This window comes from Pholis gunnellus (genome assembly GCF_910591455.1).
Source record: "Pholis gunnellus genome assembly, chromosome: 1".
NCBI classification, from domain to species: domain Eukaryota; kingdom Metazoa; phylum Chordata; class Actinopteri; order Perciformes; family Pholidae; genus Pholis; species Pholis gunnellus.
In genome coordinates, this window is record NC_136528.1 from 1,455,401 (window position 1) to 1,482,470 (window position 27,070).

Consider the following 27,070-nt stretch of genomic DNA (forward strand, 5'->3'; position numbering starts at 1 on the left):
ATCTAAATGTTCACCAGGTTTTCTTTTATTGTCATAATAATAGACAATATCTTGACTTTATCAAGCCTTTGATCTCTGAAGCCTTTAACTGATTTTTTTAATAATTAGATACATTTTTGTATTTTAACAGTTCATTAAAGTAACTAGTGAGCAAGTTAGAAAAATGATTATAAAATGATTATCTAAATCACAGTACCAGGTTGTTATGAAGCCAGGAAATTATGATTAGATATATTTCTCATTTATTTAAATCAAGACCACAACATAAACTCAGTATTTAGTGTTTGTCAGCTGATCATAATAAATCATATGAGGCTGTTTCCAAAGATAAAATAATATGATGATTTAAACTAAAATAACAGCTCATGTACAACTGACGAGCTCACAGTAAATAACAATAATAATTATAATAGTAAATTCGTTTTAATAGAATGTCTGGATGCAGATTAAAACCTAAAAAGCTCTGGTCTGTTTCATCATTCCTCCGATGCCACCTGCTGTTCATTCTGCTGCATTACATTCATTTAAAACGTATTTCAAGTTTTCAAGAAAATAACAACAAAAACTAAACAAGCAAACAAAGAAAAAGCCCGAGGAGAATGGACAAATACTCAGAGATTAATAAAAGAACAACGAAAAAATAACCAATAAACTAATGCAAATCAAAATGATGCTTCACGTAACTTTGTTGGATAAATCCTTAAATCCTTCCAGCAATGACAGGATGTAGTTTTACTGTCAGACTTCCTTCCTTCCCATTATTGTAACACATGATAATCTTTTATGATGTGTTATTATCACTGTTATAATACAATGTTATGTGGTCATAAGTCACTATAAGGGATCATTGTTCGCATTAAGTAAAGTGGAAATCTTAGATTAAATCTAAGGAGAGCAACACAAAACATTGTAAAATGTTACATTATAATGTATTATAAAAAACATAAAGGTATGGTGATTCTTCACCTTACAAGTCAATACATTGCTTGTTGTTGTAAAGAATATGTATTAGTGCTTATAACTATCATATTACAGTGCTTTAAGCTGATTATAATGCGTTATAGGTATTTCTATATTAATGCATTAAGGACGTGGGTGTTCTAGAAAGTGTAACCAAAGTTTCTGCAAGTGATGAATTTAAACTGCATCAATATTCCATATTTAAAATGAAATCAGAAACTTTATGCAGCTCTGGAAAACAGAGACGGTTGGCGTGGTTTGTAGCGGCTTGATTCTCCATGTGACCCTGACTGACCCCGGTCTCGTCTCTGTCCCTCTCAGGCCGCCCTCGGACGACTCAGGGATGCGTAACAACGCCGGCCTCGCCTCCACCCCTCCCAGCAGCCTCCCGTCCCAGACGCACCCCTGCAGCCCGCCGGACTCCGGCTCCTCCCTCACCCCTTGCTCCTCGCTGCCTCCCTCCGTGTCGCCCACCCTCACCGACGTCTTCGGCCTGCCCACCCCGCCCATGGGCAGCGGCGGCGCCTACAGCCTGAGCTCCTCGTGCGGCGGCAGCGGGAGCTCGCGCTCCCCGTCGCCGCTCACGCTCATGCAGCAGTCGGCGGCCTCGGGCAAGCCCTTCGCCTCCAAGCCCGTGGAGCTGTGGAGCAAGCACGACGTGGCGGACTGGCTGGAGAGCCTCAACCTCGGGGAGCACAGGGACGCCTTCCTGGACAATGAGATCGAGGGCGCCCACCTGCCCTCGCTGCAGAAAGAGGACCTGATAGACCTGGGCGTGACGAGGGTGGGCCACCGCATGAACATCGAGAGGGCCCTCAAGCTGCTGCAGGACAGATAAGCCTCCGAGGACGGCGGGGTGGCGACGCGCGGAGTCAGGGCCGATCCCTTTTACCGACCTCTTCATCGGACGTAATCTCAAGTCGTCGTACTGGGTAGAAGTTTTTTGTCCAAGCTGACGCTGCCTCTTGCTGTCTTTTGTCCTCTCTCGTCCTCCATCGCCCTCAGTCTCAGTGCTCCGGTCTTGTCCGTCCCTCTTCTTCCTTCCACGCCGACCCCTGAGCATCGGGGGGGAGGGGGATCACGGGACGACGGGAGGAACTGCAGAAGGGGGAGGAGGGGGGAGAGCGAGAGAAGAGAATAGCTGCTATGTCACATCAAGGAGAGCGGAAAGCAGAGGAGGCCCGGAAACACAAGTCTGGAATAATGAGTACTCAAACGCTGGAGAGAAGAAATACTCGTCTGGAAGTTTGTTTCACATAAAGACTCACCCGACTGCTTTGGAATACTGAAGACTTTTCCCGTGCACCCCGGTGTGGCCGCACGAAGAACCAGCTGAGCTGGTCGTTGCTCCTTTTCTATCTTTGCTAGAGTTTGTTCAGAGAATAATATTTCTTCACTAGAGTCCTAACCGGAGTTATATTTCTGGGTGCATCTAAAGTTGTAGAGAAAAATTTGAGATAGACTCCATTTTTTTTTGTTGTTGTGCTTTTCACCTTGTTTGTGTCAAAATAAGAACTGTTTAAATAGATACTGAACCACATCTCGTGTCCACACACACACACACTTTATGCACACACTGACATATGTGAAAACACACTGTTTTCACAGACACACGCACCTAAAGCATGTACACACAGACGCACACACACACACACACACACCGTTACTGCAATGGCCTTCTTCTCCTTAGAGAGAGCAAAGCGTGGAGAGAGGTGGTCTTCGCAGGAGGAGCTCCGCCCCGGGGGGGCCCCAGTCTACACCCACCCAGGAGTCCACCTCACCGTAACGACGGAAACCGAGGGGAGCACACACTCTTGGCTCTTCCTTTGTGTGTGTGTGTGTGTGTGTGTGTGTCACTGGTTGACCCAAAATATCATTAAGGGCCAGTTTAGCTATTTCCATGGATCTGCTTTATAGGCCAGAGTTTAGGGAAACTAGAGCTGTTCTTTACCTTTGTACTTTACTTTTTTCTTCATCCATCAGAGCTCCTTCCTCTTCACCATTAGCAGGTCAACACTCCACAGTTATGCTGGTGTATCAAACACCCCGTGTGTTCGTGGTAGAAGTGGAGGGTTTTTTATAGAGAGAGAGAGCATTTAAAGAGACAGTTTTCAACATTTTGGGGAAATATGCTTTCTTGCGGCGAGTTAGATGTCATGTCTGTACAATATGAAACTGGAGCTGGGAGACGATTAGCTTAGCATGAAGACTAAACGATGAAGATCATTTTATATAGTGGCCAAAAGTACAACTTCCTGGTCTGTCACATGTTTGCTACGGGGCCCAAAAATACTTTTTCCCATAGACTTACGTTGGGAAATTGACGTGTGCAAACACTTGATTAGCCCTTATTTAAATCATTAAGTCCTAGAAGTTAGAGGGGCTAAAGGCAGGCCCCCATGGATGTTTAAGATTGCCGAAAAATCCACGTAATTCTTAAAGTTTATCTGAATTTTATTTAAGAAGTCAAACTTTTTTGTGCTTCGTGTGCCACTGAGCAACTTTAAGGGAAGTGAACGCAGCGCCGCCTCCAACGCTGTTACCAGTTCTATTCATTAAGTTTCTGTTTGTGTGTCGTAAATGAGTGAAATGTTTAAACAATTATTAGATGGATCGACGTTCATGTCCCCCCCCCCCCCCTTCAGTAACAGTTAAAATAATGACGTCCACATTAACCTCGCAGGCGTACTTCATGTTTTGTGCTAATTAGCAACTCAAATGGTGAACATTATACCTGCTCAAACATCAGCACGTTAGCATTGTCATTGTGGGCATGTTAGCATGCTGATGTTAGCGTTTAGCTCAAAGCAGCTGTACTAACTCTAACTACTACAGACTCAGTGGCGTAGCATGGCCGAAGTCTTTTAGTTTCATTTAAACTTCGTACAGAGCTAGCATAGCTGTTTCCTGTCTTCATGCTAAGCTATGCTAAGCTAATTGTCTCCTGGCCGTACCTCCATAACAACTTGAGAGTGGTATTAATCTTCTCTTCAAACTCTCAGCAGGATGATTAAAAAGCGTATTCTCCGAAATGTCAAACTATTCAAGTCTGTCGTTTGATAGCGTTTTATTGACTTTGAATCCAGTGTCAAATCCTTTTGGAGGCCTTTTTTAGCTTCCAACAATTTTAAATAACACAAGTGATAAGCAACCTAGTATTTAAGAACTCATAGGTTGACATTTAATGAGCTAAAGCTCCAGTTTTACCAGGGAAATGACGTGTTTTCTATATAGCTAAATGAACATTTTGTACATTGTTCTTTGTTAATTAAAAAAAACAAAGAACGAAGAGATTAAAGACTCAATAAGAGATTCGTTAGCATGAAGCTAACTGGAGCTTATTTCCAACCGGATCCCAAATGAACCAAACAGCATCCCAAACTGGAGCAGCTGTTTAGAGGAACAATTCTGTGATTCAAAGGGAAAATACTGTTTTAGACCGAAAACAGCCTTCAGCAGAGCGTTTTCGTCTCGTTAAAGAAGAAGGCTGGAGACGCAACACCGCGTTACCAAAGCTGTTGCAGACCGACACTGGCAGAAACGTAGAGCAACCTCAGCCAGATGACATGAAAATCTTCGCCGAACCGTTGGCTTTCAGAGCAGATGGAGATGCTGTGGCTTCAGGGTTTTATGTCGAATTACGTTTTTAACGTAAGTCCACATTGTCCTGCCCTCTGACCACTGTGCTAAAAAAAAAAAAGAATGACCAGAGATCAACCTGACAGAGCCGGCAGATGTTCATCAGCGTGAGCTGTGAGATTAGAAAGAGATAGAAAAGAATTCCTGATCTGTTGCCGATGAACTTCTGTCCCTGTAACTAGACCGGACTATAAGCTTCTCCTAGTCCCGTATTCTTATCCAGTCCCACTGCAGCTCCAGCAGTAGAGACGGGGTTTAAACTTTCTCATTAAGGGTCCAATCTTAAACTAAAATCAGCATTTATAAAGCTGGAAATGTATGTGTGTTTGCTAGCAATGAGTACAGGCCAGAAGTAGAAGTGCAGTATGTGTTGAAACGTGTATATAAGAGTGTTTAACAGGATAAAAACAATGTCTATTTGATTATATGTATAGCTCTATTAAAAGATTTAGAGTTTGAAAAAAAAAGGAATTCTATGGAGATTGATTTATAGTTGCCAGAGCTGACCTGACGACAACAGCAGTGGTCTCATCCGCCCCTTCATCCTGCAGAGGATGCCTTAAATAGCTCACAGTTCCCCTCCTCCACTATACCTGCACCACTGTCGGTTGTATAGCTCCAGAAAGAGGAAGAAAAGGAGCCCGTGTTTTTATCTCAAAGTAGATTCTTTCAGAGCACACCTAACGTGTGGTTCGATATGTGCTCGACAGTAACCCAACGTCTGAAATATATAGATATATAGATATCTATATATCTATAGATATATAGATGTATTTGGTTTCATATCACACTCCGCGGCTTCATGTGTAGGTGCAGCTTTCGAGGAGACGAATGAAACATACACAAGCTCTGTGTTCTGTGAACATTAGCCGTACGGAGGCCGGCACGGGACAATGCTGCTATAATCCTGTTCCTGTTTGAACACGTGACCTATTTTAGAGCAAACAGCGACGTGTCGGAGGGGCGTAGAAAAGCACAGTATTTTTAAAGATTTGTATAGAGTTCTATGAAAATTTTATAGAGGTTATCTGAACAAAAGCTGTTCATCACTGACGCGTGGATTGCCAAAAAAAACTAAATACTATATAGATTAAAAAAAGATGGCTATTATTAGACTTATGGGTTATGTAAGAAGCAATATTTATTCTGAATGAATCTCCTTGGTTGTGTTTTATTTTCCCATTTTTAAAGTTACATATCATGATGTGATCACTTGTCAGTGTTTTAATGAAGTGTTGCCTAAAGTAGATACAGCATGGAAATACAATAGGAGTAGAACGGACATTGAAAATTGAAAATTTGAAAATTTGAAAAAGAATGTTGTGGTTATTTGAGTAATACAAAATAAAATGGCCATTGTTTAAAGTTGTTATGTTGACGACACAAGTCAGAGGGGCTGCGAAGTGTTGTCGCAGCTCACGGACGGCTGGATCGTTAGCTAGGTAGCTTGTCTTTCTCTAGCTAAGTATGCTAATTGATGCTTTAATGCTACATTGGTTACAGCAAATGAGCTGAACAAGGTTGTCACTCATCTGTTGTATAGCAATGTGCTTTCCTGGGCTGTGACAACAGTGTGTAGATGCAAAATAAAGTTGTAGGAATTGTACTCATTCAGTGGCTGGCTAGTTAGATTGCTAGCTTGCTAACTTCACCATGCTTCAATGCTACGCTGGTTCCAGAAAATGAGCCGAAACAAAGTTGTCACTCAAAACCTAACCTCGGTGAGTTTGCGACTGGAAATGTCCGTTCTTCTCCTATTTTATTTAGAGGATATACTCTGCTGTAGTAGACTTGAGATATTTTGGCCATTCAAGTGACCACAAAAACCCAGGTATGTTCTCTGACGACCACCATCTGCCTGACCAGACTTCTCTCATCTCCCCCCAGTTTAGAGTGTGTGTATAAACAGAGCAAAATGTGTACATTTAAAAAGATATATATATACATCCGCAAGGCCATCTTGGTAGGAAACTATATGAAACCTATATATATATATATATATAAACATACATAAATCCACCAAAAAGATTAGTGGTGGCTGTCGACTCCTTCTTTTGGATCGACATTGTCACTAAGCAGTTTTCTCTGTGGAAATGTAGAGCTGAGTAGACGTAGTAGGATCTTTAAAGAGCATCACCGTGGTGTGGCGCTTCACCAGGCCATGTTTTAGGACAGGCATGGCTCACTAAACCCACTTCCACTCCCCTTCAGGACACTGATCCCACCTTTATCATTGTCCAACATTCGGGTAACTGTTTCTTTTTCTTTTCTCTTTCTTTCTTAATTAATACATTTTTTTTATCTCGCATTAATAGATTTTATTCTTTGATTAAGTCTTCATAGAGGCTAAGATGTTTTCGGTAATTTGTGCAAAGACTTGTGTTCATGTTTTCTATGTTGCTGTAATTTTGTGCTACTAAATCATCATAGAGTCAACTAATTACTGAATTACTGAAATGAGAAGAGAGAGAATTTTCCTGTAACTGCACTCTGTCCCCCCTGCCCCTTAAATCCTCGAGACTTCTTGTATGGCAACCAAAATTCACTGTAAGAAATAAATATAATATTGCACTAGTGTTGTTTTCCTCTCAGTCTTTCCAGCAGCGCGTTGACGCTGGATGATTATCGGCTTGTGTGGACAAACACAAACGAAGCCGTCAAGACATTCTGTGTGGAGGGTGGATTTGTACCGACATAACTTAGGTTTTTAAAACACTTTTAGTGTGCAAATGTATATTTGAAATGCTTTTTTGTATTTTTTCCAACAGCTTGGGATTATGTTGAACCTATGGAGCTTCTAGAGTGACACCAGTAAAATTATAGAGGCAACACTTTCAATGACGGCCATGTCTTTAATGCATTACAAGAGACACTACGGGCCAGTTTGGGCTATTTTGTATGTAATTGAACTGAATGTCTCTTTAAAGGACGTTTTCTCTAAATGAGTTTGTTCTCAGACTCTGATCCAGAAATCTCCACTTCAGCAGCTCTTACATACACCAAACTTTACACGTTCATTCCTCTCTATGTTCTGAAGGTTTGTACTTGGAATAATGATGTTTTTCTCTTTGAACTGTTTTATCTGAGACGTGAGAAACATTTGTACTTTCTGTCTAACTAAACGTTAACATACAGTACAGGTTTATTAAAACAAAAAAACAAGCACACTCAAGCATTGAAGGAGTCTTTAAAAGAGGATGGACACTATTTTCCCACAATGCATTGTACAGAGGAAATGGAGGAGCCGCCATGACAGCTGGAAAACATGAAGCTAATCGTGGATAAAAGGTGAAACAGCTTCGGAAACAATAAGTAACTATTACATATATTGGGGAAATATGTTGACGTCTCTTGGTGAAATGTTAGTCTGCCGTTTGATGTCAGTTAGTTTAACTGCTAAATCATGCTCACAGTGACATTGCTAATTTAGAGTTTTAGCATGCTAATTGGTTTTGTAAAATGTTGATGGTGCTAGATGAAAACTTTAGGGATTAACAAAGTGACAATTAGTGACATCCTGAGGGGAACATAAATGTCTGAAGCAAAGTCCATGGAAATGTAACTAATGGTAGCGGACCAAAGTGGTGGACTGTCCCATTGATCGACATTGCCGTCCCATCACCATCAACTTAACTGGCTAGTAATGCTGACCAGCCAACATGCTAATAATAAGCTTAATTGTCTAAAATACGTATATTATTACATTGGCTTTAATGTGATCGTATTACATGACAATAATTTGCTTACAGTAAGAGCCCGAACAATGTTTCTTTGTCTGACGGTGATATGTGATACTTGCTCTATCACATGCTTTCAGTTTACTGAGTTTACTGATGTCGGCAGTAAACAAGGCAGCACAAATCTTGGCCAGTGCTTCAGAAACTAAAGAGATGATTTTCATGTTTTAGGTTCAAATGTTCCTTTTTTTACTCTTGCTGAAGTTAGAATCAAGTTATTCATCTCGTAGTTGAAAGAAACCTGGTCAGTCCAACAATTTTTTTAACATGGTTCCATAACGAAAATGAAATTACAGCTTTTAGAAAAACATCTTGAGCTCCGTGACGAAGATAAAGATCAGTCAATCACGGTATGTTTCACTGTGCATTTGGCATTAAATGAATGCAACAAATTGTGTTGTTTTCTCTGTTGAAGCCTTTCTTGTTTTAAAAAAACTGAAAAACTCGCATATCAATCATTCTTTCCTTTGATACGTCTTTAAAACGCTTCTTTTGACGGTGTGGTCCTTGCTAGTAAAGGGACATTCTGAGTGTGATGTTGCTTTGTGTCGTTACAGTTAAACGGCCACAGTTAGGTTTAGGCAACAAACTCACTTCGTTAGGTTTGAGAAAAACACAAGTACAGAAAACACGCCACAGACATCACTAACAGAACTTCAAAATATCTCAACACGAAGCATATGAACGCACATGTGTTGACATTGCAGTCAGTACAGACTACATGACGTAACATTACATGCAAAAGCAAGAATGGCGTTGTTATTGACCTCTGAATGACGTACAGATTGTGATATAATTCATAATTCATTCACCATTTGTTGAGACCGGGCTGCATGTCATGTTGATACATAGTGACTTTCACACAGTGGTTTGTGGACTTCACCCACTCATGCAGCTGATGGAGATCTACAAGATGTCTTTTTCAAAATAAAACCTAAATTCACTATCTGTGAAGATAGCAGTGGCGGGCCGTGCATTTCATACCTGGGCCTTCACTGCCGAAATACCACCTTATAACCACATGATGGCGCCACAGCTAGGGTTATTATTCGTTTCTTGGGCTGTAACTATGTAACGTTACGTATTTGTATTAAACCGTTTGGTACGAGGCTTACAAACCGAACAATACGTTTGAATAATACTAATGCATTTGGAAAATACAGAAGCTTAAATTGTAGGAAATATAATGTTTCCTGCTCTCACTAGGAGACAGCGGTCTGTGTGACCTCTGAACCGGAACAAAAAGAACCACAACAAAAAACAGCTGATGCTCTGCAAGTGTTCCGGGAGGCTAGGCTAACTAGCTTAACGGGGAAACAACAGCAGCAACACGCATTCTGCTACACACTCAAGGGCCATTTAGATATTAGATGTAAAAAAACGAACCAGTTGACAAACCAAATGCTGATCACATCCTCTTTTCTTTGTTGACAAAGTCAAAATCCCTCAAAATCCCAACTCACAAATCCGTTTCTCCTCCTTCAGCCATTGAGTGTTGAAAAACAAAGCTAGGTAAAAAAAAATTACAAATCTACACCAAGCTAAATGCAAAAAATATCATAATTTCATTCATATCTTTCAATATGAACTCTTAATACTGGACTAAGCCTCTGCAGTTAAGTTTCGTTTCACAACAGTCACGTGCTCGCCCACTGACCAATCACAGCACAGAATCTTACTGCAGCGCTGCTGCTAATGCTGACGTAGCTGTAGGCCTGCAGGCCGCTCTGGCGCGTCTAAGAATCTCAAACTAAAGATCTGATTGGTTGAAGACTATGACAATCAACAATATCGTCCCCATTCACTTAAACTGCACATGGAGGCACTGGTGAGTCTGCAGGCCTGGGGCCTCTCTTCTACCTAGAGACACAGGTGAACTCTGATTGGATCAAAGCTCTACTTAAAACAAGCTGCACTGAAGCAGAGCAACTGAGGAACACAGTAGCTGTGCAATGAGAACATAAGATAATGGGAAAAATATTTTTATAAATTATGATACATGTAGTGTATTTAAGAAAAGTTATTAAATTATAAAATAGCTATAACTTTGTGATTCTGTTTAGGCCAGCAGAGAAGGCTTCTCGAAGTCAAACTATGATTACAACTAAATTAAAAGAGCTCTGTTAAGATTGAGTTTTGAGTCTTCAACGGCAGCCTAGTCGTCATGACAAACAGTTGTTTCTGAAAACCCACGGATACGTTGTGTGTGGACATTTTAGCATTTTGTCTGTGCAAGTGACAAGTCTCAACCCTCTCCATATGAACAAAGGCTGCTGGCATGCTGATTGTATGGTGAAGCCTGTCATCATAGGGTGGGCGGTGGACGAGGGTGTGGTGTGAGAGACTGCTCCTCGTAACATGACATGACACGACTTGGAACAAGAGTTCTATATTAGGTGGTTACTAACCACATACAGGATTACTCTCGGCGTGTACTGTAATTAGTTACACGTCGTCCTAGGACAGTTAGTTAAGTTGGCTTGTTGTGTTGCAGGACGCCCTACAGCATCTTAAGTTGTATTATTGCCATGGGGAGAAACTACTTTTGAACTTGGTTTCTGTGACCAGAAGGGAGTGTCTTGAATTCCACTGAAAATCGATGAGATGTATCTGGTCAGACCTGAATCCAATGAACAAAACAATATTTCTTTTGTTAGAAAACCTGCAGATGAATAGCAGGAGTGGCGTTTACATTTTTTGATTTGTTAGAGCTGCTCAACTTCAGTACGGACTGAGTGCCAAGAGAAGGTTTTAAGCCACAACCCTCTCCACATGATGCTTGCTGCTTTTATGTGATTCAGTAGACGTTCCTACACACTGTTTGTTACTCTTACATTCGTAGTACAGAAGAACCACCTAGTACCACCTTCTTTCTTGACAGCTTCTCTCTGCAGCACTTTACAACAGCTGGCACTGACTCGCCATCTTTTCAGTGCTAAACATACTGAATGCATTGCTTACCATCATGACATTTGATGTGCCAGTAACACACAACGTACGCAACTTACACATAGAAGAAGTCCACAAGGGGCGGCAGCCGGTATTTGCCTATCCGGGGAGTTGTTAAGTATATTGCTAAATGCCGATTTAGTTCTTCTTCATTGTTTGGATGCATTGATTGGAAGAATAAAAGCCCACTTTGGAGAATTGGTGGCACAAACACTAAAACTGTGTTCCACTTTGTGAACTGAATGCATTCCACAGAAACACAAACCAAGAGTGTCGGTGAGATAGAGATGAACTAAAACACCAGTTTCAAGTCTTCTTCAATACAGCATGATGTTCATTTAGTAAATGATGGTCCATCTAGAGTCAAACAGACCATAAAGCAGGGGATGCTTTACGGCGGGGCTACACAGATCTCCTCCTCAGTCCAGATATGGTCACTTCCTGTTCATTGACTGCAAAAAAACAAAGTGGCGACTGCCAAAATGGCGAATTCTGAGATTCAAGGCCGCAGTCCATAAACCAATGAGAGACGTAACAATGACTACGTCCACTTCTTATAAACCAGGGGTCTCAAACTCAAGGCCCGCCACGTCATTCTATGTGGCCCGCGAATCCGCCAGCAAAAAAAAATAAAAAAAGTTTAAAAAAATTTACATTTAAATTAAAAAAATTAAAAGTTTGACTTGAGAATAAAAATATCCCCATCGTCGAAATTATGAGATAGAAAGTCAAAGTTATGAGAGAGAAAGTCATAATTCTGAGCTAGAAAGTCGAAGTGATGAGATACTTAAACACAGTCATAGGAGCAGCTCATGGAACTGTATTGTGAGTACATTGAAGAGTACTTTAACCTGCTTTACAACATGAAATACTTCACGTGGGATTGTGCAAACGCACCCTTGAAAGGATTTTAAGCTTTGAACAAAGTTATTATAGTAACTTGTGTTTGATATTTGTCTTTGCTATTTGCTTTAAACGTTTGATAGAGTGATGTGGGGTTTCTTAACCCTAAATTAAAAGGATTTAAGTTATAACAACAGAAATGTGCTTAAATATAGTTTTACATTTATATAACTGCATGTACAATATTTTAACACTTGAATAAACAATAATCAAATGCAGAGACAGTTATTTACCAATATGTTAGGAGTACCGGTAGTTACATTTACACAGTCTTACATTTACAACCGGCCCTTTGAGGGCCACCGTGATGCTGATGTGGCCCAGAGGGAAGATGAGTTTGAGACCCCTGTTGTAAGCAGTCTGTGGTGTAGATGTTCTGGTGTGAGTTACAGAGAGATGGAGATATGGGCTGCAGAGATGTCAGCCTTCTTTCCAATATAATGGGAATAGAGGACACACAGCTTACATTTGGAAAACTCAACAGCAAAGTCTCTGTGCAGAAATCAGTTACTCGAGATATTCCACAGTTCTTGTTGTGAGCAGAGTGTCATGTTGTTCCTTTATATTGGAGAGAAGGCAGACATCTCTACGGACAATTTCTACAACACTGGGCAACTCACACCAAAACAATCTAGATTGATAAATAGCACACAGCTGAGAGGAAATATGTGTGTTTTAGATTTTTGGGGTTTTGGGGCTCTTTAGCACTAAAAGCACCTGCTTACATGTACGTGATGCTGCTGAGAGGAAGACAGAAGCCAAACGCTTTGATTGCACAATATCATTCGTCTGTGATGAGAGATGTAGAGAATCTGGTTGTTTGGGTTGTTACAGGAAGAGGAAGGTGTATTATTGTATTGTTGTACCGTTTGACTGTGTAGATGTGGAAATGGCCTAACGATCAATGCCAACTGAAAAAAAGGAAGCCAAAATAAAACTAATTTGAGCATTTGTATGATGCTTTCCCCCCTGCATTCAGTTCTTTACAACCAGATTTAACAAACTTTGTGTTGAGGCTGAAGTTTCTCAAACAGAGGAGAAGAAGAGCACAGAGGAGAAGAAGCAGCCCCCCCCCCCTTGCTCTCTTTGTTCCATCAGCAAGCAGGGCCAGAATCAAATGGTTCAGGTTAAAATCAAAAGTATTTAATATTCTTATCAGAAGCCAAAACAAATGCAAACTGAATTACACTATCGACAGTAAAACAAACATAATATTCCATGAAATATGAGGCCCCGTCCACACCACAGGAAAGAATGGTGTGTCTGTCCCATGATGCGGAGGAGGTCTGAGGATCTTCTGCAATTCAAAGATCCTTTGTCCCTGCTGAGTCTCTCAAAAGTCTCATGTTTCACATTTCTCAGCCAATCGATCAGCTCAGTGATTGGCCGGATTCCAATAAGCCCCTCCTGGGCCGATGACCCATTGTTCTGTTCTTCACACCTAGGTCAGCCAGCTTCGTTCCAACCCCCGCTGGCAGACACCTCCTTACATTCTTGGGGCCAGTTCCCTTGTTTGATTCGCCAAACCCCCACTTCCAATACACTCCTCACACCTTCCTCTTACAGTATGAAATTACCTCTGATGATGAAATTACTTCTTGGTCTAAACTCTTACAAGTAAACCCACTGTAACATATAATATCCAGCACTAGGAATGCTCTAAAACTTAAATCCCTCACATTTGCAAAGTAATGTATTTACTTGCCTGTCAATGCAACCACGTCAGTTTAAAACTACCTCACACTGCAACAATCTTGTTTAAATTCCTTGGAAAGACAACAGTGTGCCAGCATGCTGGCATTAGCTATGTTTAATTTTCGTTGCAGGCGTTGACAATAGAACACCTTGTGAAACCAGTTTTGCAGCCTATTCTGGCACATCGGGTGCATTCCATGAAACTTGAAAGGACTGCCATCATCCGATCAGCCTGCTAGAGCGTATATATAATGATGCTGCAGGTGGATGTGAGTTGTAGAGAACCTCCAGACATACTGAGTTGAGGGCATCATGGCTTCAGTGCTCCTGCTTCAGCTGCTCCTGGTCCCACTGGTGTCTGCGTCTCATTACTTTGGGGGAACCGTGACGTTCAGCGTCAAAGACAGAAACCCTAACGGATCATATCAGGTGAGAGATGCAACTTTTTATATATGATGTGCAACGTGCATTAGATGATGTGTGAATATGTCTCCTCTGGGATGATGACAATGATTTTCTTAATCTAGATGTGAACATTCCATCATTATTGTTGTCATTATGGTTATTACAGATGAACACCCTTCTTTAAATGGATATCACCATAGAGTAAAATACACAGAAATGTAATTCATTAGAATGTCCTTATCTTCAGCAGAGCAACCGTCTTTAACTTGAGGATCTTTTTCCACAGGTGGAATTTCGCAACAGGGCGACCTTTGATAGGTTTCAGTCCTCCCACTCCTGGAGTTGTTCTGGAGGCAACTGTGGATCTGTCTCCCGCAGGGTGAGCGGTGCGATTGACAACAGCACCAATGCACCACAAGCCAACGGACAATGGCGTGAAACTGAAACAGTCGACACAAGAATCATCTGGAGTGACAAACCTTTTGAATTAAGGTGAGTTTTATTCTTCTTCCCTTAAATCCTATCAATGCTGAAGATTGTATTTCTTGATCTTATCATAAAAAGCAGCCAGTGTTCAGTGCAGTATTTCAAAAGTGTCTTTTGATTGATGACCATACCAGGGCTGCTAGCTGCTGTTGGATCCCAACGCGCCACGGGCTGAATAATTGGAGGCTGCTGACTTCAGTGGATTTGGGATCAAGATCTGACACTGGAAAACCAAACAGGTCACCAGACATTGCCATTCTACCTTTCCTAAGGTAAGTCCTCTGCAGTTAGCATGAAACAGCTAGGCTAAGCTACAATCCGTTTGTTAAAGAAACTGTGGATAATGTCCTACTTCACCGCCTCCCAGTGGGACAAAAACTAAACAAACACCGTGGCAGTCCTCAAACACATTTAGGGGCTGAAAGCCAAACATGGTCTGCAATCTGTATCCTACAGTTTGTCTGCCAACACAAAAATATGCCATCAGAATTTGGAAAATAGTGTAATCGCAAAAAAAACGAGTGATTTTAATTCAATGATTTCTTCCAATAATAAGAATGTTCACTTACTTTAACATTTGTATAACATTCCAGCCAAAATAAATAATGAAATTGTATTCTTCTATTTTAATTATTAATTACAGTATAATTACAAATATTAAAATGTTATGAACTGTACTACACCTCTACCAGCATGTCACTGGTTTATTACTTCTTACATTTGTGTAGCTATCCAGCTGATTGTTGGCCTAGAGCAGTGGTTCTCAACCTTTTTTCACTGATGTACCCCCTGTGAAATATTTTTTCAGCCAAGTACCCCCTAACCAGCGCAAAGCATTTTTGGTTGAAAAGAAGATCATCGGTGTCTGATTTATTAAACTGTCAACACTGAAGATTGCATTGTTTAGTTCAGGGGTCGGCAACCTTTACTATCCAAAGAGACATTTTGTTCTATTTTCCACCAAATAAAATGTGTCTGGAGCCGCAAAAGCTATTTGATGTCACAGTTTATAAAGTTTTATATATAGTCATATTATATATACAAAAACTATAGTTTGTTGTATTTATGAAATTATAGAACAAGAATAAAGACACTTGTTGACATTGTATTGCTATTTTACGTGTTATAACAATATCAAACTCTTATGAAGAGGAGAGTTTGCTGCAGTAGTTGAGGAATCGCTCTTTTTCGCTGATCTTCAGTGTGATACTTTCAGTAAATGCTGTGTGCTTGTTCTGGAAGCATCTTTCAACATTATATTTTTTGTTGTTCGCAGTGAAAGCAAATGTATACGTCCACGCAGAATTAATCTCTCCATTTTCCTCCGTGACTTTTCTGTTGATTTATCCATTGATAGTTTACCGAGGGCGGGGCTCTGCAGATCATGATTAGGCAGCGTTAGGGAAAGGCGACAGCGACGTAAGATGCAAGTGGCGGATCGCGGATCGCGTCCGTTCTTGAATATATTACTATTTTGCTCGACAGAGTTCGAATCCAGGTTGATGCGATCTTTCCATAAATATATTTTCTTCAATGTATTTCTTCATACGTGGCGGTGATGTAGTGCTCACTTATACAATCGTAATCCCCGCAATATATATGAGATGAGGCTTTTAGATCTCCAGCAATATGTTTGTGAATGTGTGACGAATCTGGCAACAGAGACAGAAAACAGCTGCTGCTGTTACGCGAACACAACACACGCACGGAAACCAGTAGGTTTGAAAACCAGTAGGACCAGAACCCACTGCATGCCCAGTGTACGTGAATAGTCACGTGATATTTATTAAATAACTATTTTGCAAGGATTTTTGAATGGATGCTAATTTTAAATCTATTTTTTAAAAATCTCACGTACCCCCAGGGGTACCATACCCCCATTTGAAAACCACTGGCCTAGAAGACTGTTACTGACTCAAGTTAATGACTGATGTTACTGACTCATGCTACTGACTCGTGTTAATGATTCGTGTTACTGACTCTTGTTACTGACTCATGTTAATGACCTGTTTTACTGACTCATGCTACTGACTCATGTTAATGACACGTGTTTATGACTCGTGTTACTGACCCTTGTTACTGACTCATGTTAATGACTCGTGTTAATGACTCGTGTTACTGACTCGTGTTACTGACTCTTGTTACTGACTCATGTTAATAACCTGTTTTACTGACTCATGCTACTGACTCATGTTAATGACACGTGTTACTGACTCGTGTTGCTGACTCATGTTAATGACCTTTTTTACTGACTCATGCTACTGACTCATGTTAATGACACGTGTTAATGACTTGTGTTACTGACTCTTGTTACTGACTTATGTTAATGACCTGTTTTACTGACTCATGCTACTGACTCATGTTAATGACACGTGTTACTGACTCATGTTGCTGACTCATGTTACTGACTCGTGTTAATGACACATGTTACTGCCTCGTGTTGCTGACTCGTGTTGCTGACTCATGTTACTGACACATATTACTGACTCATGTTACTGACTCGTGTTACTGACTCATGCTACTGACTCATGTTAATGACACATATTACTGACTCGTGTTACTGACTTGTGTTAATGACTCGTGTTACTGACTCATGCTACTGACTCATGTTAATGACACATATTACTGACTCGTGTTACTGACTCGTGTTACGGACTCGTGTTAATGACACATGTTACTGACTCGTGTTACTGACTCGTGTTAATGACACGTGTTACTGACTCGTGTTACTGACTCGTGTTACTGACTCATGTTAATGACATGTGTTACTGACTCATGCTACTGACTCGTGTTAATGACACGTGTTACTGACTCGTGTTACTGACTCGTGTTACTGACTCGTGTTACTGACTCATGTTAATGACACGTGTTACTGACTTGTGTTGCTGACTCGTGTTACTGACTGATGTTACTGACTCATGTTACTGACTCATGTTAATGACTCATGTTACTGACTCATGTTCATGTGTCCACTCAAGAGTTCCTCAGAACTGCCCACGGACATACGAGCTGATGTCCTTTGATCCTGATGGCGACAGAGTTCGATGCAGATATGGAAATATCAGAAATCTAGAATGTAGCTCGTGTCACCAACCTTCAGGCTTCACCTTAGATCAGGTTAGTTGAAAAGTAAATGTCCTAATACATTGTTCAATACTTCACTGATGCTTTGCTTCACTTAACTTCAAAATGTTCACATCGTCAGGACTCTTGCACATTACACTACAATCGATCCACTGCCAACCCCAGAGTTTATGGATTTGAGATGGTGGTGGAGGACTTCCCGCAAAGGCCCATCACTCTGGGCTACACTGATGGAACCCGATCATTCAAGGCTCCACTGGTTGTGAGGAGTAAGAGACATGCCCGCAGTGTGTTGGGGGGCACAGCAGCCTCCACAACTACAACGCCCTGGTGGTTCACTACTTCATGGGGGCAAATCACAATCCCACCACCATCAACACCCACATACCCATGGTGGCATTATTATCAAACCCCACCACCAACAACAACCCCACCACCAACAACCACATACCCATGGTGGCATTATTTTCAAACCCCACCACCAACAACCCCACCAACAACAACCACACACCCATGGTGGCATTATTTTCAAACCCCACCACCAACAACAACCCCGCCACCAACAACCACATACCCATGGTGGCATTATTTTCAAACCCCACCACCAACAACCCCACCAACAACAACCACACACCCATGGTGGCATTATTTTCAAACCCCACCACCAACAACAACCCAACCACCAACAACCACATACCCATGGTGGCATTATTTTCAAACCCCACCACCAACAACAACCCCGCCACCAACAACCACATACCCATGGTGGCATTATTTTCAAACCCCACCACCAACAACCACATACCCATGGTGGCATTATTTTCAAACCCCACCACCAACAACCCCACCAACAACAACCACATACCCATCGTGGCATTATTTTCAAACCCCACCACCAACAACCCCACCAACAACAACCACACACCCATGGTGGCATTATTTTCAAACCCCACCACCAACAACCCCACCAACAACAACCACACACCCATGGTGGCATTATTTTCAAACCCCACCAACAACAACCCCACCACCAACAACCACATACCCATGGTGGCATTATTTTCAAACCCCACCACCAACAACCCCACCAACAACAACCACACACCCATGGTGGCATTATTTTCAAACCCCACCAACAACAACCCCACCACCAACAACCACATACCCATGGTGGCATTATTTTCAAACCCCACCACCAACAACCACACCACCAACAACCACATACCCATGGTGGCATTATTTTCAAACCCCACCACCAACAACAACCCCACCACCAACAACTACACCACCAACACCAACAACCCCACCACTCAGTAAACTACCTTTGCAGTTCTCCTTTCTTGGTGAGTTCTTTTTATTGTGTGACAGCATCTTCAATGAGCCAATCCACAAAAAAGATTAAAAACTGCTTCATGTTGCAGCTCTGCAACACTTTAATGAGATGTTACACGTGGCAGAAGACATTATTTTAGAAAGCTTAAAGTCAGGAGTCTCTGAGAACAGTTTGACCAGAAACTAGCTTTAGATTTTTAACATTTTATTCATTCACTAAACTATTGCCTGTGAATGTAGTTTCCCACATTGAACGTCTCTGTCCTGTAAAAACATGTCTCCTTAAACTCTCTTCATGAACAACATGAACAGCTACAGCCAGCAGACCATTTGTCTTTGATAGAAATCAGCGATACTTACTGAGACAGCTTTGAAGTTCTGATCCACAGACAGCAGCAAAGTGTCGTTTTTAAGTATAAGTTACGTATTGCACTTTGGAACTTAAATGAATCTTCTATGTTTTAACTCCAGTGGACCCACCTGCTCCCTCGTGTCAGGATGGACTCTACTTGCCAGAGTTTTTGCCCCCAACACCTTTAAACGGAGCTCGCCTCCATGCAGAGGTCGACAGAGAAGTGGAGATCAGAGTCAGAGCACGAGCGTCACAAGCAACGTGAGTGAGAGCCGACGTGACCGGTGTTGCCTTGAGGCGCGTGAGATAACATCAGAGAGGAAAGAGTCAATAAATCTCTGCTTTCTTTGCTTTGTTATCACACAGAATACATGACATCATCATCAGCGGCCCACTGAACATCACCAAGGAGAGGAACACACATGGGGAGTTCGTCATCAGGTGGACGCCTATCCAAGATAACCTGGGGGACTTTTTCCCGATCTGCTTTGCAGTTGAAGCCGTGACTAACCGATGGTAAGCTTTGGCATCCTTGAGAGAGAATTTGTATGTGTGTGTGTGTGTGTGTATGTGTGTGTGTGTGTGTGTGTGTGTGTGTGTGTGTGTGTGTGTGTGTGTGTGTGTGTGTGTGTGTGTGTGTGTGTGTGTGTGAAGCCATGATTTGACTTTGTAACACATTTTTTTGCAGGTCTGCCACCACACAACATCACAGTCACAATCACCACGCCACCCCATCTCCACAGTGAGTGACATTTCTCTGTGTTTGGTGTTTTTCTCTGAAGCAACAAGGTAGAGATTAAACAATTAGGAGCCAAAACCACCAGTAATAATTAGAACATGACATATCGGCCTAACCGAAAGAGTAACCGGCATTAAATCAGCGTTCACTGATGCTTCTCAGGTCTGGCGTCTATCAGTCCGAGATGAGGTGTGTTCTGGTAGAAGTTCGGAGGGTGCAAGGTTAGTCTACTTTAATGTCAACATTTTGTTGTTTGAGTACAGCTGTAATGGTGTGTATTTTCACCAAGTATACCACACGCTAAATGCTCAGTTAAAGTTAAATATTGGCTGCATGGCTGGCGAGTTTAAAAAGCCACCAGACGTGCACTTCTATAAAGTGCTGTGATTGGTTAAACCTTTCTACCAGACAGAATTCAGTGCTGTTATTGGATGCTAAAAATTCTTGCGCTACACAAAAATACCACATTCACTGTTCATACACAGTGAAACCAAACCAGCAGAACTGTAAAGAAACTTCACTTTCTTTTTGATGGAAACACAACCTGAAGGTGTCCTGTGGAGTTTCCTAGTATACCAACAAAAGCCATCTTTACATTCATTAGAACACGTTGTGTGTATCGTGGCCTTGGGTGCCTTTCCTTCCTCATACAAAGTATTTTAAATCATGAACTGTTCACATCAATGTTTACCAGCTCGCCGTCTTTGTCTGCTGGAACGTTGCTGAATTTCTTGTTGGCATTACTGCCCCCTGTAAATAAGTACACCATTGGTATATAATGTGTATTTTCTAACACACTCTTCTTCTAGTTAATTCCCATGTGATCTGCACCGAGTCCACGATGAGAGTAGAGGTTGAGAAATCTTCATTCCATGGACTCCATGAGGATCATTTGCGGCTCAACGACGGCGCCAACACCGCCTGCAGGCTGCGCTCCAACAGCACTTACGTCTTCGCCGACATCCTCCTCAGCGGTTGTGGCACCGAGCTTGAGGTAACGCAGGCTTGTGTTACCGGCTGCTCTTCTCTCTCAGTCGTTGGTGTTGCCTTTATCTCGCAGCAGTGGCGGAATGTGCATTTTATACCTGGGCGTGCACAAAAATGAAGCTCAACACCTACAAATACACTATGAGTGCAGGTACATGAATACCCGCATGACGGGATGCGGCAGCCTTAACGAACAATGCATAAAGTCAAAATCAATTCAGCTAAAACACGCATTCCGCCACACACTCAAGAGCACGGGCCATTCAAATATTATTCACATCAGAGGGAACAATATTACCCATATTATGAAAACGACACGATAGACAAATGAACACAGTAGTAACTCTCCGATCACTCCCTCCAGGAAATACACAACTCCATAGATCTTGTTACTGACGGATTTATTCGTCTGTCAACACCGAGAGGGAAAATGAGTCCACTTGAAAACACATGAATCTTCAAAGTAGATCACTTAAAACTTAAACTTAACTTTAACACTTTAACTTTAACACTTTTAAAACTTTGTGCGGAGTATATAGACCGCTGCCGCTTTGCACTAAATGTGTCCCCAGTGCAACATAGGACGTAACAATAGTTCCTATCACATATAAAACCAAACGAAAATCCATATTCATAAAAACAAGTTGTACAAATAATAATATATAATATAAACAAACATATTAAATAATGACATAAATAACATTTATGGCAGTTAAAGCTACTGCAGTTAACTTATCAGAGCTGCTGTTCACTATTTAAAGACAAAGTCCATCCTCCTTTCTTTGTTAACAAAGAGTTTAATCTCACGGTTGTTCAGTACATCCGTGCATTTTAATTCCAGTAAGAAGTCCTTCTCGATTCATGGACGCCAGTGAAGACAGTCGAGCCTCCCCGGTTGTATTTCCAGAATATGTTTGAATGCGTTTGAGGCTTAAAATGTCCGCTCCACAGAGGCAGCAGATATTGGGATTGTCACCACCCAACATGTCATGCTAGCCCACTGACCAATCACGTATGGCTAGGCCAGCAGGCAGCTCTGACATGTCAAAGAATACGCCCAACATGTCAAACTAAAGATCTGATTGGTTGAACACTATGGCAATCAACAATATTGTCCCCATTCACTTAAACTGCACATGGATTCACTGGTGAGTCTGCAGGCCTGGGGCCTCTCTTCTTACCTAGAGACACAGAGGTGAACTCTGATTGGATAAAAGCTCTACTTAAAACAAGCTGCACTGGAAGCAGAGCAACTGAGGAAGACAGTAGCTGTGCAATGAGAAAATAAGATAATGGGAACAATATTTTTATAAATTATAATACATGTAGTGTATTTAAGAAAAATGATTAAATTATAAAATAGCTATAACTTTGTGATTCTGTTTAGGCCAGCAGAGAAGGCTTTGCAGGCCCTGACGGCCCACCACTGTCGAGCAGAATGAGGACTGAATACATAACCTTTTTTCACTCTGCAGGAAGACGGGGATTACCTCAGGTTCAAGAATGAAATCACCACGTTTGACAACATATCCGACGTGATCACCAGGAAACATTCGGAGGTGCAGTTCTACTGCCAGTATCCCAAACGTGGAAACATGACACTGGCCTTCACAGCACACAGGCCCGTCATCGCAATGTGGGACAGGGGCTTCGGCAGGTTCACCTACCACTTTGAGTTCTATCCTAACGACCAATACCAAGCCATGGTTGATCCAACTTCATACCCGGTGGTGTATGAAATAGGGAGCAGGATCTACATGCAGATAGAGGCCACCTCCTCCGTCAACAACACCGTGCTGTTTGTGGAGTCCTGCAGAGCTTCACCATATGACAACCAGAACTCCCAGCGGACCTACTCCATCATTGAGAATGGGTAGGCATGGACACACCCCCTAGTGGCATTAGAGGGCATAACAAAGCATTTGTAAAGATGAGTTCTTTGATTGTTGCTTTAGAGGCTCTTCTGTGTAATGTCACCCTGTCAGGATGAAGAAGTCAATGCTTCACTGACTTCATCTTTTGTATAACAAATATATAAGAGTACTTTTCTTATTGTGTGAATACCAATAGAACAATACCTCTGCCCCTATAGCAGCATCCACTGTAAGGCATAGAGTAACAAAGGCAACATGTCTCATCTTTTGGTTGTGTTTTGCTCTGACTAGGTGTAACGTGGACCCGACCGTTCAGACCCATTCCCCCTCCCACCCGAGACAATTCAGGTTCAGCATGAAGGCCTTCAAGTTCATCGGCATGTATGATCAGGTAAAGAACGGAGCAGAGGACTGTTCATGTCTCTGGGAAATCTCTCAATGCTTCAACGAATAGGTCCAGTTCATGATGTCCTTTCATTTATCTGACTAGTTTTACTCAGTGGTAATCAATGCACACTTGGTGGACAGGTGCAGTCATGTGAACTTTATTAGAGGCACAATGTTTCCGTCATGGATCTTCATCAGGTATAACACACAATGTGAAGCAACACATGTTTGTACTGAAGCCACAGGTCGTAACAACCAATCAGAGAGGAGAAGCAACTCTCTGAAAACACCTGAGACACTTATCACATCACAACTTGTCAACAAAAACACGTAATCTTTGACATGTTTTGTGAAACTCATTCTGTTTCCCATCTCACCTTTTATAGAACAACATTGTATTTCCTTTTAAATTCATGTTTGAATGTGGTTATCATGAACTTGATTGGTTGTTACAACCTGTGGCTTCACATTGTGAATCGAATTGTGAAACGATCGTAACAGAAAAAGTGCATCTCTAATAAACTCAGCGCTGACAACGTTTTAAGAAATAAACTTGAACCACTTGACACGGATGGACTTGAGGACGAGGTGGACGTCACTGACTGTCGTGGAGATGCAAAGTGGAGCGGAGGTTTTAACTGGATCTGAGCACAGCTCTGCTGTCGCTCCGTCTGCTGGTGTGATGACAGCGTGTTCTGTTTCATTCAGGTGTACATCAGCTGCACAGTCCTGATGTGTGAAGCAGGGTCACCCAACACCAGGTTCTCTCAGGGATGCATCAACTCCACAAGGCCAGCCACTTTGCATCACCACCGCAGAAAGAGAGAGGTTGCCGTGGAGAGTGCCAGGCACTTCGTTTCCCAGGGTCCCCTGCGCTTAAAGAGATCAGCGGAGAGCAGCGAAAGCTCAGGTATGAAAACAGAGAAAGGTTATTTGTTACCAGCACACTTCACTTGTTTGAGCCACTTTGGACCAGATCAAGTTAAAACATGGTGCTTGTTGTTTCTCCAGCTCTCCACCTGAATCTGAACCTGGTGTTCATCGCTGGATGTCTTCTCGCAGCTGTTGTCATGATCAGTGCCGTGGTCATGTACAAGGCCAGGATGTCAAAGGTCAAATACCAACCTTTGTCCACAGAGGAATGTTAAGACAGCATGCAGAATAGCAGTTCTGCATTAATTACATTTGACTACGTAAAGCTTTTGATTAGTTTTTTTTTTCATATATTGAGTGCTCGTGTATCTTCTGTGCCCATTTAAATGAATGAGCTTTATATTAAATCCTTTATACATGTCTACAACTTTATATTAAATCCTTTATACATGTCTACAGCTTTATATTAAATCCTTTATACATGTCTACAGCTTTACATTAAATCCTTTATACATGTCTACAGCTTTATATTAAATCCTTTATACATGTCTACAGCTTTATAGGTGGAAACACTTCAGCGAGGAAAACTCTGTGTCCGTGCAAACAGGAAACCAGAAGGTTTTATACTAATTAACACTAAGAGGCTGATCAACCAGTTCTGCACAGGGTTATTATCTTAAAATCGTTAAGGCCTCGGATGGCCTAACCAACTCTGCTGGATCCTTCACCACCTGTAATCATGGTGAAGTAATGCATTTGTGTCTTTTAAATGGGATTTTAATTTACAATAAAAGGGGAAATGTGCATTATATCAACCTTGATGTCTTCATTACATAATAAGCAATGCTTTGTGTGTCTGTGGTATGTTGTGTATGTGTGCGACGTCATCATTCAAGGCTGACGTCAGCATGCTAATGTAGGTGACGTGGGTGTATGTTAAGGAATAAATCAGTCCAACACATTCTGGGTTTTCCTCATAACTTTAGTCAAGTCCCAACACGGAACCAGACCAGCCAAGACCAAGCTCTCCTCGTTCTCCTCTGTCATTACATAACCCCTTAACCTTCAACCACCTGAACGCTGACTAGTGGCGACATCTGCTGGCAGATCATCAACTTAACATTACTGTAGATACTAAATATGTGTCCACACGATGAGCAGTTCAACATCATACTAAACTTATGCTTGCACATGCACGATTATGTTTAAACCTGTGTCTACATCACACAATTTCACTCTGACACTAACTTGCTCATTGCTAAGATGTACAGCACAGTGGTGGGCCGTCAGGGCCAGCAAAGCCTTCTCTGCTGGCCTAGACACTGACAGAATCCCAAAGTTATAGCTATTTTATAATTCAATAATTTTTCTTAAATACACTACAGGTATTCTAAATATTTTTCCAATTATCTTATCTTCTCATTGCACAGCTACTGTCTTCCTCAGTTGCTCTGCTTCCAGTGCAGCTTGTTTTAATTAGAGCTTTTATCCAATCAGATTTCACATCTGTGTCTCTAGGTAAGAAGAGAGGCCCCAGGCCTGCAGACTCTCAAATGAATCCATGTGCAGTTTAAGTAAATGGCGACGATATTGTTGATTGTCATAGTCTTCCACCAAGTTGACATGTTGGGCGTATTTTTTGACGTGTCAGAGCTTCTAGCTGGCCTAAAACTACATTAGCATTAATGTGCAAATTGATTGTTTAGTGGGCTAGTGTGACTGTTGTGAAACTAGCAGAACTTTGTAGTAGTAAGAGTTAATAAAGATATGCACGTGACATTACATTTTTTGTGTTTTGGCATGTTTGGCGGTGAATAGTATATAGGATACCCCTCGGCGCGTGCACGTTTGGTGAACAATTTTGCGCGTGCCCGCGAGAAAGTGTGCATGAGGAGTAGGGTTGGGTACCGAAACCCGGTGCCAATATGGAACCGGTACCTATACGACCGATACCTACCGGACTGAAACGCAACACAGATTTCGGTGCTTCTTTTCGGTGCCTGAGCCGATTGAAATACTTTTTTTAACACTACTCTGATGACTCCGTCCTGGCAGCAGGTAACGATAGCTACCGTTTGTATAGCTACAGCAGCTAGCTTGCCATCAACCTTTTAACAGAGAAAATGCCGAAAGGTAAACGGTCAAAAGTGTGGCTGTTTTTATTTTGAAAGTCCGTTGCTCACTGGCAGCGGTGGAGGAATGGAGACTACTGGACATCGCTGCGGTAAAGTCAGCAGACACTCAGGTCTCCGTGGTCAACTCAGCAGACACTTAGATGTTAGTGACCTATACGCTGAAATTCACGGTAAACGCATTCAAACGGCACAGATCGGGAGCGAGCGAAGGACTTTGAAAGTTAGCGGAAAGATTTAATGTGAGACAACATCCGGTTTCTTCAGAGGAACATCCGGTTTTCAGAACAAGATGCCAACAAAGTATGAATTAAATTCACATTAAGTATAAAACATGCTACCTGCATCTCGTGAGTTAAAGGGAAAATACACCTACATTGTGCGTAAGTGTGTCTTTATTCTTTGATCGCTGGGTAACCATCATCACCTCTGAGTTACAGCATTATATTGATGAACAGTAGGGCTGCATTCACATGCTCTGTCATGAAGACGACACACATTTAGATGAAACGTGCTGAAACATTGTATTCCTGTTG

At 41.8% G+C, this 27,070-nt stretch overlaps 2 protein-coding genes across 2 annotated transcripts in view; both read left to right on the top strand.

Moving 5' to 3' along the window:
- The window catches only part of LOC306696645 (SH3 and multiple ankyrin repeat domains protein 2-like), a gene marked incomplete at its 3' end in the record, with an annotated part of 104,617 nt that extends 102,819 nt beyond the window's left edge, over positions 1-1,798 (top strand). Inside the window, exon 23 of the mRNA XM_079160305.1 lies at positions 1,282-1,798. Coding sequence (XP_079016431.1) covers positions 1,282-1,798 — 517 coding nt within the window. The remainder of the gene's footprint in view (positions 1-1,281) is intronic.
- A 12,348-nt stretch (positions 1,799-14,146) lies between these two features.
- On the top strand, positions 14,147-25,206 carry LOC306699717 (uncharacterized protein). The gene is made up of 14 exons (XM_079164438.1): positions 14,147-14,312; positions 14,575-14,780; positions 14,909-15,046; positions 17,753-17,891; positions 17,980-19,201; positions 19,662-19,803; positions 19,909-20,058; positions 20,231-20,284; positions 20,444-20,502; positions 21,091-21,275; positions 22,744-23,141; positions 23,434-23,533; positions 24,238-24,439; positions 24,541-25,206. The coding sequence occupies exons 1-14, from the start codon at positions 14,196-14,198 to the stop codon at positions 24,675-24,677; spliced, it is 3,249 nt and encodes a 1,082-aa protein (XP_079020564.1). The 5' UTR covers positions 14,147-14,195; the 3' UTR covers positions 24,678-25,206.
- Positions 25,207-27,070: the final 1,864 nt, after the last annotated feature.